The 13,481-nt window shown below is 41.4% G+C and overlaps 1 protein-coding gene across 2 annotated transcripts in view; it reads left to right on the top strand.

Moving 5' to 3' along the window:
- Window positions 1-13,481, top strand: part of LOC138601950 (sarcoplasmic/endoplasmic reticulum calcium ATPase 2) — a 28,656-nt gene that overhangs the window by 6,606 nt on the left and 8,569 nt on the right. For both annotated transcript variants that reach the window (XM_069673289.1, XM_069673290.1), the window contains exons 6-10: window positions 7,104-7,184; window positions 7,838-7,923; window positions 9,235-9,390; window positions 9,543-9,684; window positions 9,948-10,114. In XM_069673289.1, the coding sequence (XP_069529390.1) occupies window positions 7,104-7,184; window positions 7,838-7,923; window positions 9,235-9,390; window positions 9,543-9,684; window positions 9,948-10,114 (632 nt within the window). The remainder of the gene's footprint in view (window positions 1-7,103; window positions 7,185-7,837; window positions 7,924-9,234; window positions 9,391-9,542; window positions 9,685-9,947; window positions 10,115-13,481) is intronic.

The raw sequence follows: 13,481 nt of genomic DNA on the forward strand, positions 1-13,481 counted from the left end.
GATGCATGAGCTGGCTTCAAACCACAATCAGCACTTATGTAATTGCCGAGCATGGCATCTTTGCTTATAGTGACAGTAGCTTTGCGCTGCAGCTGCCAGGCAGCTGGGGGAACATCTGAAACCTATCATATGCAATTACATCTAACCTGCTTCCAGCAAATAGTAATTCATTACAGAAGAAAACCACTCTAAAAGTAAAGATTGAATTGTATGAATAATTTCCAATTCAAGCTAATTGATTAATGATCGTGAAGAAATTGAAAACACTGCAGGTAATCTCCTTTTGTTATTATCCAAATTGAAACGCTGTTTATTATTCAATTCAGCATCCCCTCTTTAATGTTTTAGTGTGACAGGAGCTAAATCAAACGAGCTGGTCTAAACGGTTTATATACACGCTTACAGCCATGTGATTTACTGTCTCACGGCAGCAGGCTGTTCCCATAAATATAGTCCTGAGCCCGACAGATCTGCCTCTGATGTCACATAAGTAATGAGAATGGAGTTGATTAACAGATTTAAGTTTGATGTTTAAGGATCTCTCACAAACTCAAATGAGCTGTATTTGCAAAAGTCACCATGGCTGTGTTTACTTAGCCAAAGAGCTATATGTGCATGTGTTTGTGTTAAACGCAGCATGGACACCAGCTGCTCAACCAGCAAGTTTCAGGTTCAAGGGTTGATGGGGTGAGTGCTATGCCAGGCTGCAAAGTGTCTTGTGTTACCGGACAAGTGGTTTAGATCTGGAGCTGTGATCACTTTGCCATCACAACCTCAGATGCTCCTGTAGAGACATTGTTAAGAGGTTGGAGGAACTCTGTGTGCAGAGTGAGTGAATTACTCTGCTTATATGTCTGTGTGAGTAATGTGCCTTCTTTCATTCCTTTTTTTTGATACACAGTAAGGATTATGCCCAGCTCTGTCTGGGCAGAGCATCAAGTGACGCACCTGCCCCTCTTTTCACCAGCAGCACAGTTCTGAGCTGCCAGCTTAATCGGAGTATAGTGGCCTTTTCTGCATTTGGATTTCAGCATTTTGGCCTATTACAAATAATAGATGTATGTTACAGCAATAGCTTTCATTGCTGTAGAGAAGAAAATGGGGAACACGCCAAAGAGGGTTCTTTCACCAAATGACATTAGAGATCAAATCAGATTGTCAGAGCAGGGTTTCCTTTAACTACTCATGCGGTCATTAGGCTGGTTCTGTTGAATTTCGCCTTTAAAATTGCCTAATATAAACGTTTTTCTTAGCAGCCTTGGGCACATTGTTGCGCAACAGCAATCTTGTTTTCTAGTGGAGAATAAATGATCTATAATCCTGGTATTAAGGTGGACCTGAATGGAAATCACCCACGCTCCAAGTGTTTATTTTTTTGCGGTGTTGTGACCAAGTCATTTTTGCTCAAGTCCCAAGTAAATCTCAAGTCATTTGGTCCAAGTCTCAAGCAAGTCTCGTGTAATTTTTTCTTGGGCAAGTCAAGTCACATCAAGTCCTTATTTAAGGCAAGGCAAGTCAAGTCCCAAGTCTCTTTTTTTTCAACCAAGATCCAGCACTCTTACCTGTAGTATCCGGTCGTTATAAAGAGAAAAGACAAGGTATTAGTAGCCCGTCTAAAAAAGGATATTATTGGCCAATTTATATAACCTGTTCAAAAAAATATGACAATGAATTGTATCCTTTTTATCTTGGCACAGACGCAGCCATGATGATGGTCTCGTATTGAGTAGTAACGAGTACGACTGGTGAGGCTTCTCTTTGGGGAAAAAACATCAGGTAGCGGTGGTCTTTGATATTGCGTGTTGCCATAGCGAGGAGTTTGACTGACAGCCAGCCATCCAATCATGACAATCACATACCGGGGAGCTGCGTACATACTTGATAGTTAGACAGAAACTTGACAATTTTGTCATTTTGTATTTAACAACTAACATTCAAACTTATGAACACACTCAAGTCATCCGAATCATCAAGCCTCAAGTCAAGTCATTAACTTGCAAGTCCATGCTGAGTCTCAAGTCATTTATATTTTGTCAAGTTGCAAGTCATCAAAACAGTGACTCGAGTCGACTCAAGTCCAAGTCACCAAGTCTCGAGGCCACAGCTGTTTTTTTGTTATAATAATGTCATGACACATTAAACTAAGTTCATCTTTCTTATAATGTTCATATTTTCTACATGAATATGATTCCAAACTTTGTTAGACCTGAATGTCAGAAAGGCTGGCTTTACATACCTCGACATGCAGGACAATAATAAGTAGTATTACAATAAGGCAACATGATTAAGTTGCTTGCAAAAACCTTGTTTCTCACATTTGGATTTACCATGTTTTCACATCACCTCGTTTTTAGCTTTCCGTTTACCACATCAGAATGACTCACCGTCTATCCGCCGAGCCATTCATGCTCTGTTCTTTGAGTCTTGCAACGATTCATGAAAACCCCGAAGTAATTCTAGTGGTTTTATTTATTGCTGAGGCAACACTGACAGTTCTTTGCTACCTTTTGTTTTACGTTTTACTGCAGTTCCTTATTAGACAAGAGCTTCTTAGTCTGTTGCCAAAGTGATGGCCTTGATCCTTGTAGCAACAACATCCTGTGTGTAAGGAATTAAATGTCCTTTCATTCCCGCTTTCTTTCTCTCCCTGATTCAATCTCTCTGGCTGTGTGTGTGTGTGTGCAACTCAGATGTAAATTATATGCGAGTGATCACATCTGTTTTCCTTGCTTGTGGTTTTACCTTAACCAAAGTCTGCTGTGATGTTAACGTTGCTCTGCCCTAGGTGAGAGGAGACGGCAGGACAGGATGTCACCTTTAGAAACGTTACAGATTTAATTTGTGCTCAGGAAGGCCAGATTTCCTCTCTCTTGTGTTTAAGTGTAGGATCGTCTGTTTATTGTCATCAGCCAACAGATTTGTTTCTGCCTGTCCTCTGCTGACTTCCACTTGTTCATGCTCTTTGCTTTTTTTGCTTTGCCTCTTGCATATTCAAACAGCTGCTCCATGTTGAACGCACAAATGTTACGGAGGGCACGGTGTCATGTGTGTGTGTGTTTTTTTTTGGTCTTGTAATTTTTCCATTCATAAGAGGATTGACGAGTCCCTTGAGGGCTGGAGGACCTCCTGTTAGGTCCCAAGAGGCTGCAGGCCTACGTGCTATCACATCAGGGAGTCCCAGCGATTGTTAAAGAATATATACAGCCCCCTTAAGGCCTTTAAAGTCTCATGGACCCCCCATGATGATTAGTTGGGTGCTGTGTAATAGTAGTACAAGCCTTGACTCTTGCGGTTAATCTTCACACACTATCAGTCACATGGGGTGGGGTCATCCTTAATATTTACTACTATAAGGAGTCATCACAAGCAAATACAAACTGATTGACATTCCCTAGAGTAACAGACATTTGGCCCTCACTCTAGGGAACCGAGAGCCGATAAAACACTTTGTTCATATGAGAGGAAGAAAGTTCCCTGTCCTGGAGGCTGTCCACTCTTTCCCAGGAAAAAATCAGGGCTAAAAAATGAGGAAAGATGAAAGGAAAGATAACGTCACTCCGGAGTTGAAACAGCTGCAAATTTTGCGTCAGTCCAGCAAATTCCTGTAGATGATTGCAAAATAACCGTAACCAATTCTTGTAACTTTAATGAGTTCATAATTCCCAGGGGACGTATATTTGTCAAGACGGTGACCATAAGACAACCCAACATACCTTTCTTTGTTATTGTTGAGGGTTTGATTAAACAGGCCTTAAATAATAAGGTTTTTTTTGTCGCTTCCTGTTAAAGGAGAAATTCGCTCCTGAAAAAAGCCACTGTCAGTCAAAGCTGGTGTTCTCTGTAATCGATAGAAGCAATAATATTTAAAATTGGCGCCATAGCTGTGGAAAAAGACAGCTCGTGTTTTCGCCCAACACCCAGCATGCATTGCGCCCCTCCCTCTGAAAGGAATGGCCAAGCGAGAGACGCTGCAGTGAAATACTACAGTTTTCGCTGCAGGCAATGGCTCAGTACGGAATCCGAAATATGACGAGAATATACCGATGGATCGTATAAAAAAATCTTCAGGTCTGCAGTCTACATTTCAAACCTGACGATTTTGAAAGAGACATGGCGTCGAAGGTGGGCGTCCTAGATTGAGGAAGCATAGTTTAGCAAGCTTGCGACGTAAAATGCGTCATGCGTTTCTAGGGCCCATTGGAGAAGCGGATAGCGTCCTCCAAAGGCACAGAGTGAAATTGCTTTTTTCCCCCCTACCATAATGGCATTAGCTCGCCATAATAGCACGATAGGACTGAGGTTAAAAATCAATGAACTGGCCCTTTTAAAGTGCGCTGTTCTACTTGCTGTTGCCTTACTCCCATAAACACCAGTGGGTGGTAAATAGGGGGGTGTTTCACTATTACTTCAAGGGAGGAGGTTTTCTAATTAGTTTCTTTTTTTGGAACGTTCCCCCAGGACTCTGTGGTCTTGAGTATTTCCAGTGACCACAGTATCTCATCTCTTTGTGTCGGCCCTCATGCTCTGCTCGCTCATCTCCTTGACTATCTCTTGTCAGTTAAGAGGGATCTAGTCTGAAGGCAGGCAGGTGATGGTGAAGAGGTTTTGACAGCCTCTAGTCAAGTAGAGGACCAAATTTGGTAGTGCAGTTGGTAAAGTCCAGGAGCATTACCGCTCACCATGAACTTATCGTTATCACATGTTACAGTTTATTTACAGTAGCCTGATAACATTGATTTTTGCAACAAAGAAAACAGTCAAGTGATGTGTTTATTTTTATTGGTTAGTTCTTGGGGAGAAATAATGTCCTCATCGCTGTCCAAGTTTCAGTGGCTTAAATCTTGTTTCATACTCAGGAGAATGGTGGGAATGAATGAAGAGTCTGCTTACATGGAAACATCCTTCTGTTATTTTAAACTCGTATGACAGAGAGCGGGTTCTCCTTGCTTTGAACACAAGTTTTTATCAGTCCCCCCCTCCCCCAAATCCAGCAGCACGTTTGCAACTGATCAAAATACTTTTCCCATTTTTGGACGTGTGTTTTGCAGGACTCATCTGATCCCTCTCCTCATTCCCTCCTCTCCTCCACCCACCCACCCCCTCTTCCTCTCCACTCCACTCAGAAGGGCACTGCAGAGGCCCAAGGCTTGGTTTACATGTCTGTCACCACGGTCCACAGAGGGATCACTTAAGAGCCTCTCGGTCATTGCTTTATAATGCTTTTACCCTCATCCTTCCAGACTGTGTGATGTCTTATTCTAGGCTGGTGCTAATATTAAACTGTCGTGCAACAGGGGAACTTTCCATTGTGCTTTAGAATCTTATTAAATTCTAATTATTCAACCTTAAAGCTCCTGCGAGGAGTTTTTTGCTGGTCATGAAAAAGACTCAAATTAATTCTGATGACTCTATATGACCTACAAAAACAAGCCAGACCATCAGCGACAAGATTGATTGTTTCTATGTAGTTATTTTGAATGCCTGAAATAGCTTGTGGGGTGTATATGTCAGATGAAGCGGTTAACTGCACACTGCCTTTGTTTACATTTTCCAGGGCAAACATTTGAAGTGAGTGATACATATGACTGTTAAAAAAAGCAGGATGAGATTTTTTGTTAAATACCACTTAAGCATGTACAGGACAAAATCAGCAAAGAGATAAAAGGTACAGCTTTGTCCACAGGGGGCACCAAAATCAACACAAACCGAAAGTTCCTCACAGGAGCCTGTGTCTGTAACTTTACCATAACTGGAACATAACAAACTTTCTTTTACTTAAAGTTGTAATCTCAAAGATCTCAGTTTTTTTGTCTTTTGCAGCACCTATGGCGAGAAACAGTAATTGTGGTAGCACACTTCTCAGATACAAACAGTGTTGCGTGTGTGGCGTCCACGGTTGGTTCCGGTTTTAACTCTGGAATTTCCTCGCTTACGGTTTCCTTTTTCGACTGTTTGCCTTCATCTGAGCGTCAAATTTCTTTTTTTCATTGGATTTTCACTTATTTTTTTAACTTGTATCTATAGTCATTGATCTTTTCTATGTTTGTTCAGCCATTGTAGATTACTGTTTACTTGCAACACTCGCAGAGACCGGAAAAGCAGCCCTTTTTTTCTGTGAATTTCGCACCAGGCACTCAGTCCATAATAATAATATATACTGCAGATGCAAAGGCGTTCATCAGTGGGCCATAGGCTCAATCACCATTGTGTTACCTTATTCGCTGATAGATAGTGACTTAACAGACATTTATTTAAATGAAAATCTTTGAGATTACTTTAAACCTTCTTAAGAAAAAAACATTTTCTAAGATTGTAACTTTTAATTCTTCTTCATGAACCTGACCTTTCGAGAGATGTTAGTAATGCATTTTTTCATGTTCTGCCACTTCCTATAGACTTAATTTATAGTGGTAAAGTTAAAGAAAATATCAAATGAATGAATACAGAACAAGGTCTACTTTTTTTATCTTTGTTGTCCAGTCAAACGACAAAGCTGAATGGTTCCCCCATCAGCACTTCTTGTATGCCCAGATCCGAGCTAAACTTTACTTCAAAGGATGGAAAGGACTCTCACAGTTTGATACTCTTTTCTACAAAGCTAATAAATGTCAGCGGCTTTAATGGTACTTATCTGCCTGCTGCAGAGGAAACTCTTGTTTGGAACTCGGTGTGTATTTACATTAGTTTTTACCAGGGATTGCTAAAGCCATGTGTTAGTGGAAAGAATGAGCAGCGGTCTATTTGCGTCCTGCGAGGGAGATGAGTGGAACATTAATAACTTTTGAATGCATGAATTTCTCTCAGCCTCTCACACAAATAACTTGAGTTTGATTATTTTATTACGCTAAAGCAGCATGAGCAAATACATGATTGTATTTCAAAGACATTAGTAACTGTGTGTGGTAATTCTGTTTGTTTATTGCTTGTGTCTTTAAATAATGTCCCCTTTCATGGTATTATTATTTTATTCATGTCCCTTTACATGTAAGACAAGTGTTAAATCTTACCACCACTCGTCTGCATTCATTGTCGAAAGTATCCCTCCACCTGTCGTCAGAAGAGGTACTCAAGTGTCTCCTGTGCTTTGTTGTTTCTGTCCACAGTTGGTGATAAAGTGCCTGCAGACATCCGGCTGACTTCTATCAAGTCAACCACGCTGAGGGTAGACCAATCAATTCTTACAGGTAAAACATGTTGTTTTTCTTGCTTCTATCAGTGCATTTCGGAGTCTCTGCGTCCTCCCCTTCGCTTCATTCCTTTCCCCTCATGACTTAAATATTTAGCCGTATATTTCTTGTAGAAGATTTCTTTGCATGCCTGTGTGACAGACTCTCCTCTTTTTATCAACTCAGGCATACAACAAGAATATTTTCTCCCCCTTTTGACGCACAAGCCCTCATTACAATCTGTCGTCATGGCTGCTCAGTCAATACCAAAACAAAAAGAGATGAGCAGGGAAGGCAAAGTAAATGGATGAATCTGTTTATGATAGATGAAAAGAGCGATGTAGATGGAAAAGATTAGACAGGGCGTATATAGAAGGATGTATAATGCATGAGAGAAGAGGTTGATGTGAATAAAGTCCTTAAGACTCTTGCCTGTCTTTACTGCCTTAATTGGTAGCAAATTCCACAGGATATTTTAGTGTTTCAGCTATTTTTTCTCCTCCCCATTCATGGCCATGCAGCTTGTCAGATGCGGCCTGCCTAACTCTGAGCAGAACAGTGCAGACCTTGCACAGTTGATTACAAGCACAGACGCACAAAGTGCACGCACACATGCAGTGGCAGTTACAACTCAACACAACTTAAACTTTTCTTGTTTCCTCTTCCTGCAGGAGAGTCAGTGTCAGTGATCAAACACACTGACCCTGTGCCTGACCCGCGGGCTGTCAACCAGGACAAGAAGAACATGCTCTTTTCTGTGAGTGACGAGATGCTTTTAGCTGATTACAGTCTGCTCCTCATCCTCTTCATTGTTTATAAATGAATGAAAATGTTCAGGGGCCATATCTTTTGAATGTCTATTCTCATATTTTGCATGGGTTACACATTTTTGGGTGTTTATTGTTCCCATTAAAAAAGTGAAAACTGAATAATTCTGTGTTTTTCCAGAATTACATTTTTAATAAGAAAGCCTCTGAAATGGGCCGTTCAGAACAGCTGCAGATTTCTAAGTAGAACCTTGCTTTTCCTGAAATCGACCAATCGTCATTCACTGTCATTCACCTCAGGCTGCCTTCTTGCACTAGCTTGTAGTCAAGTCGTTGTCAAGGTTTCAGCTTACTATTCCGATACCTCCTGGTGATTCTGGCCAGTACATAGAAGGCTGAATAACTGATCCTAGATCAGCCATGTTTTCTACAACTTTGGAGTGACAGTGCAGTGCGGCCGCTCCCCCACGTTTGCGATCCCACGTACGCGGTCCCGCTAAAACTGTCAGCCAATCCTGGCTAAGGTCTAACCTTTGAATGGCAAAACGGCTTGTTCATTTCAGGAGGAAGAAGAGACTCCGAAAAATAATTAAATTAAAATATTTATACAGTTTTTTAAACAAACAAACTTTACCAGTGTGATTCAAAAACCCATCAGAATAATAGAAAATGGATTGCCTATCTAAAATATGTCCCCTTTAAAAACGTCAAATTCTATAAAGCATTGTTCATACACAGCTAATTACCGGAAGCCTACGGATGCACTTTGTGTACACCATGGCCACTTAAGGAGTCAGAAACAACAGAAAGTTCAACAAAACTGGAACCTGTTTTCCTGAACTCATAGGTGTGGCTATGTTGACATGCATTGAGAAATACAATTTTGGCCTTATTCCTAAAAAAAACAACAGTCCTGCGAGGCTGTTAACATGACCAAAGAATACCCTAATCCCTGACTAATATCGGCGTAATGTCTTGTATGTCATTATAGTTAATAGCTGATAAATCATATGTATTCAATGGCAAAGCCGTCAGTGCGAAGAAAAAATGTATACATTGAAAATGGTGACTTTAAAATAATGGAAAGTCTAACTTAATTGTAAAGTAAAGAAATCCATGAAACCACTATTTGCTCTCCTGTCTGCTGCGTGTTGACTCTCGCTGCACGTTGACACTTGCTGAAGCTTCTCTCTGTCATTGTTACAGCAGTCACAAAACAGTTGCAGAACCAGTTTTCTCCCTATGCCCAGAAGGTTAATGTGTAATATGCTTTATTTTCTTCTTCTTCTTCTTCTTCTCAGGGCACCAACATTGCAGCTGGTAAGGCGGTTGGTGTCGTTGTTGCCACAGCTGGCAACACCGAGATTGGCAAAATCCGAGATGAGATGGCAGCAACAGAGCAGGAGCGCACGCCTCTGCAGCAGAAGCTGGACGAGTTTGGGCAGCAACTGTCCAAGGTACTTAGCGTGTTCCTTTTTTCTTTTTTTTTTCTTTTTTTACTTTAGTACACTCATTAATTGCTATTAACATCATCTGTAAATTTGAACTAAACTTGTATAATAATAATAATAATAATAATAATAATAATAATACAATACAAAAATTCCAGGTGATTTCACTGATCTGCATCGCTGTGTGGATCATCAACATCGGGCATTTCAATGACCCTGTCCATGGAGGCTCCTGGATCAGAGGCGCTGTCTACTACTTCAAGATTGCTGTGGCTCTGGCAGTTGCTGCAATCCCTGAGGGTAAGCTGGAGAACTGCGGTCATGCAGCCCTGTCCTACACATGCTTGTTACTCTGGGAGATTCCGTTGCTGTGCCATTATTCAGACTGCTAGCACAGTTGATTAAAAAATCCTAGTTTAAGGGAAGGGACAAAGTGTAGTACTTTCATTACTTGAATAAATAATTGAATATAAATGTCTGTCTTTCTGTAATCTGTATCTCCTCTAACATATGTCTTAACCCCCTCTTGTCCTCTGTGGTTCTGTTACTGTTTCTCTCCCCAGGTCTGCCTGCTGTCATCACGACTTGCCTGGCTTTAGGAACAAGGCGCATGGCCAAGAAAAACGCTATTGTCCGCAGTCTGCCTTCTGTGGAGACCCTTGGCTGTACATCTGTCATCTGCTCCGACAAGACTGGCACGCTGACCACCAATCAGATGTCTGTATGCAGGGTAAGAGATGAATGAACCGTGGCAGAGGCAGAGAGGGGAAGCCAGAAACCTCTACTGTCGGCAAAATACGCATGGTGGATTGTTTTGCGGTATTCATTCATATAAAATTGAAACACAAACATCACAATCTAGACGAAGAAAAGAGTTTAATTTTTTTAGACATCAATATAGCCTCTTAGCTTTGGCTATAATAGTCTGTGGGTTATCCAGTCAGAAAGCTGCCATGAGAATAAGGTGGTAAAAAATAACTGGCAGCTGGGACCAATAAAGATGAGACGCAAGTTTCCATGAAAAAGAGACAGAAAATAATAATTGTTTAAGAACATTCATCTTAGTCGTCACATAAACATTTGATTTGCATTGTACCTGGTCCATCATTTCCCATGTTTACCTCACAGGCTATCAGTCGTCATTTACAGTCGCCTCATTAACCTTTAACATTTAGCTCAGTTCACCTTAAACGATGTTGACATTGTAAGCCTATCTAAAGACACCTACACTGGTTTCTTAGTAACCGTCGTAACCTTATGAGGAGTTGTTTTGTTCTTCTGAATGTCAACATGGGAGAGTGCCCGACTAGAGTGCTAATGGATTCACATTATAAGAGCGTTACGAATGTCATGTACCACTAATGAAACGATAGATTAACAGACATAAATTGTGGATAATCTGGGATCCTTTACATGTTTAGGGGGGGTATTATGCTAATTTCAAGCTATATATTTCACTCTGATACCTGTGGAGTAGCTTAGCATAATTAACAGTTTAAAAAATACTAATTTTTCTCACACTAGTGCACTGTACATGCCCTCATACAGCCTCGGCCTCAAACAATTCAGTCAGCTCTGTTCCTTAAAGAAACTCCGCCCCTACATGCTTGCTTTCTTCTGATTGGCCAGCTCTCCGAAGCCTGCTGAGGCTGCACTTTGAGACGTCACAAAGTGCAGCGTGTAGAAAAACTGTGTGAAACCTGGCGTTCACAGCAGCCTGCAGACTGAGCTGAGAAGCCTGCGAATTACTCCAACATTTACCTACAGATTTGAAGCTTCACCCACATTTGATATGGACATCCAACATTGTAACATTATATATATGTCTTAAAATGTAAAACAGCATAATACCCCTCTTTAAATGGTGTACGGACTATGAGCGCTGTGGCCATGTGACCTCACGTAATTAATTAATAAAATCGCTGTCTGCAAAGTATGACAAACAAGGACTCTCAAAGGACATGCTTATTATTCCTCACTGGATGGGGTGATTGAAAGTTAATTGCAGATTGGGCAAGAGTGAAATTGAATCAAGGAAAATATTTCAGTGGCTCAACATAGTATGTAAACAGAGGACCCATCCGGCCCTTTGGAGTTAAAATTGGCAGTGATTGATCCCTTTAAAGGAGCAATTGGCCCCTGGAAAAAGCCACTGTCAGTCAAAGCTGGTGTTCTCTGTACTTGATAGAAGCAATACTATTTGAAATTGGCGCCATAGCTGTGGAGAAAGTTGTACAAACAGCTTGTGGTTTTGCCCATTCTACATTCCTACAACACCCAGCGTGCATTGCGCCCCTACTTCTGAAAGGAACGGCCCAGCGAGAGATGCTGGAGTGAAATACTGCTGTTTCCCTGCAGGCAATGGCTCAGAGCGGTACAGAATCTGAAATACGACGAGAATGTACCGGTGGAATGTCAAAAAAATCTACATTTCAAACCCGATGATGTTGAACCAGACACGACATCGGAGGCGGGCGTCCTAGATTGAGGAAGTGTAGTTTAGCAAGCTCCCTGGCCTCCGCCAGATGACGCTTTTTATATAGTGTGACGGAGGTTTTCCAGGGCCCATTGGAGAAGCACATAGCGTCCTCCGAAGGCACAGAGCTAAACTGCTTTTTTTCCTACCATAATGGCATTAGCTCCTCATGATAACATGATAGGACTGAGGTTGAAAATCAGTGAACTGGCCTTTTAAAGGCTTTGTCTCCTAACATTTTCTGCACCCTGACCGGATTTCTTTGCTTCCAAAGATATCATGAACTATACCCTTAGTATCCTTGATCTTCTGTGAGTCTGAATATGGCATTATACCCAGTGTCAGCACCATGGTCCTCTAAATCCTCCCCAGGGCAACAGCACAGTGAGCGGTGACGGGGTCTGCAGTGCAGAGGGAATCGGTCATTTCAAAGTGGAAGAAAAATGTGAGAAAAGTCCAAAAATAACAGTTGCCATATATGGAGAGAGCTAGGGCTGACTCCTCTCCTGACATCAGAGAACTTTTCAAGAGTAAACTTTTCACTGAGCAATAAAGCAGCCCTGACAGTCTCCTGCTGACACTGGAGATTCACTGAACGCTAAGCTTGGCTGACAGTGAACGACTTATAACGGATACTGAAGCGTTTATTTGTACACAGGCATAGATGCAATTGGATTCAAACGCACATGTTTTCCCCCATCCTTTAATAACTCCAGGCTTTATATGTTATATATTTACTCCTCTTCGTTTTCTTGACATCATATGTCCTTCTTCTGTTCCATCCCTTCATCTCTCTCAGTGCTGCGGCTCAACCCTTCATCGTGTTGGTCCTCTGTTTCCCTCCTCCTTTCCTCCCTCCTCCCCCTTCTTGTTCAAGCAGCATGCTGATCAGTATGCAGTAGTTAGTCACTTGCAGCAGAACCAGCAGTAGAGTTGCATAACTGACCTTGTGTTGAAAGATTCTCTCTCCCTCCTGTCTTTTCTTCTTCCCTCGCTTATCCTGCACAATAACCAACTCAAAATTGTGTCTAGCCATTTTGGCCTCATTTTTGGAAACCATAGGTTGCTATTCCTGGCTATTTCATTTGCATTGAGATAGAAGCTTGGGCTTGAAACGTCAGCAGCCTCCAACCCCCACTAAAATGTAAAGCAATGAATGACTGTGATTCTTTTCCATTCAGTTCCCCTATCTCGTCTTGTGACTGACATCACTGTTTTTTGTAGTCCTGCGGAAGCCTGCGAGGAGGGCAGCTATAATGCCAGCTCATCATTTTATTCAGATATATGTATCTTCATGCCTTGTGCGTCTCTGTCTTGCCCCGCTAAATTATTATGAAAGTGTTATGCTTTGTACATAACAGTGTTTTCAAAATGAATGCAGTTCTGTTTATGCAAAGTCTCTATTTTTACCTCTTGTCTTATTTTCTCTGTGGCCTTGTTGCTGATACAATTTACATATTTTTTTAAAAATAGCATTTTTTGCGGGTAATATCAGTCCTTCCTTGTCCTTTCAACACTTTGAATCACGCTAACAAATATTATCAATGAAGCAGACACCGTCACGAGCCTCCTAACCCAAAGGTTTTGTAACTCAAGGTCAGACTGTATCCGGTTTAGAGTG

The sequence above is a fragment of the Semicossyphus pulcher genome, unplaced genomic scaffold, assembly GCF_022749685.1.
Source record: "Semicossyphus pulcher isolate SPU_LCO1_2020_fin unplaced genomic scaffold, fSemPul1.0.p SCAF_22, whole genome shotgun sequence".
NCBI lineage: Eukaryota > Metazoa > Chordata > Actinopteri > Labriformes > Labridae > Semicossyphus > Semicossyphus pulcher.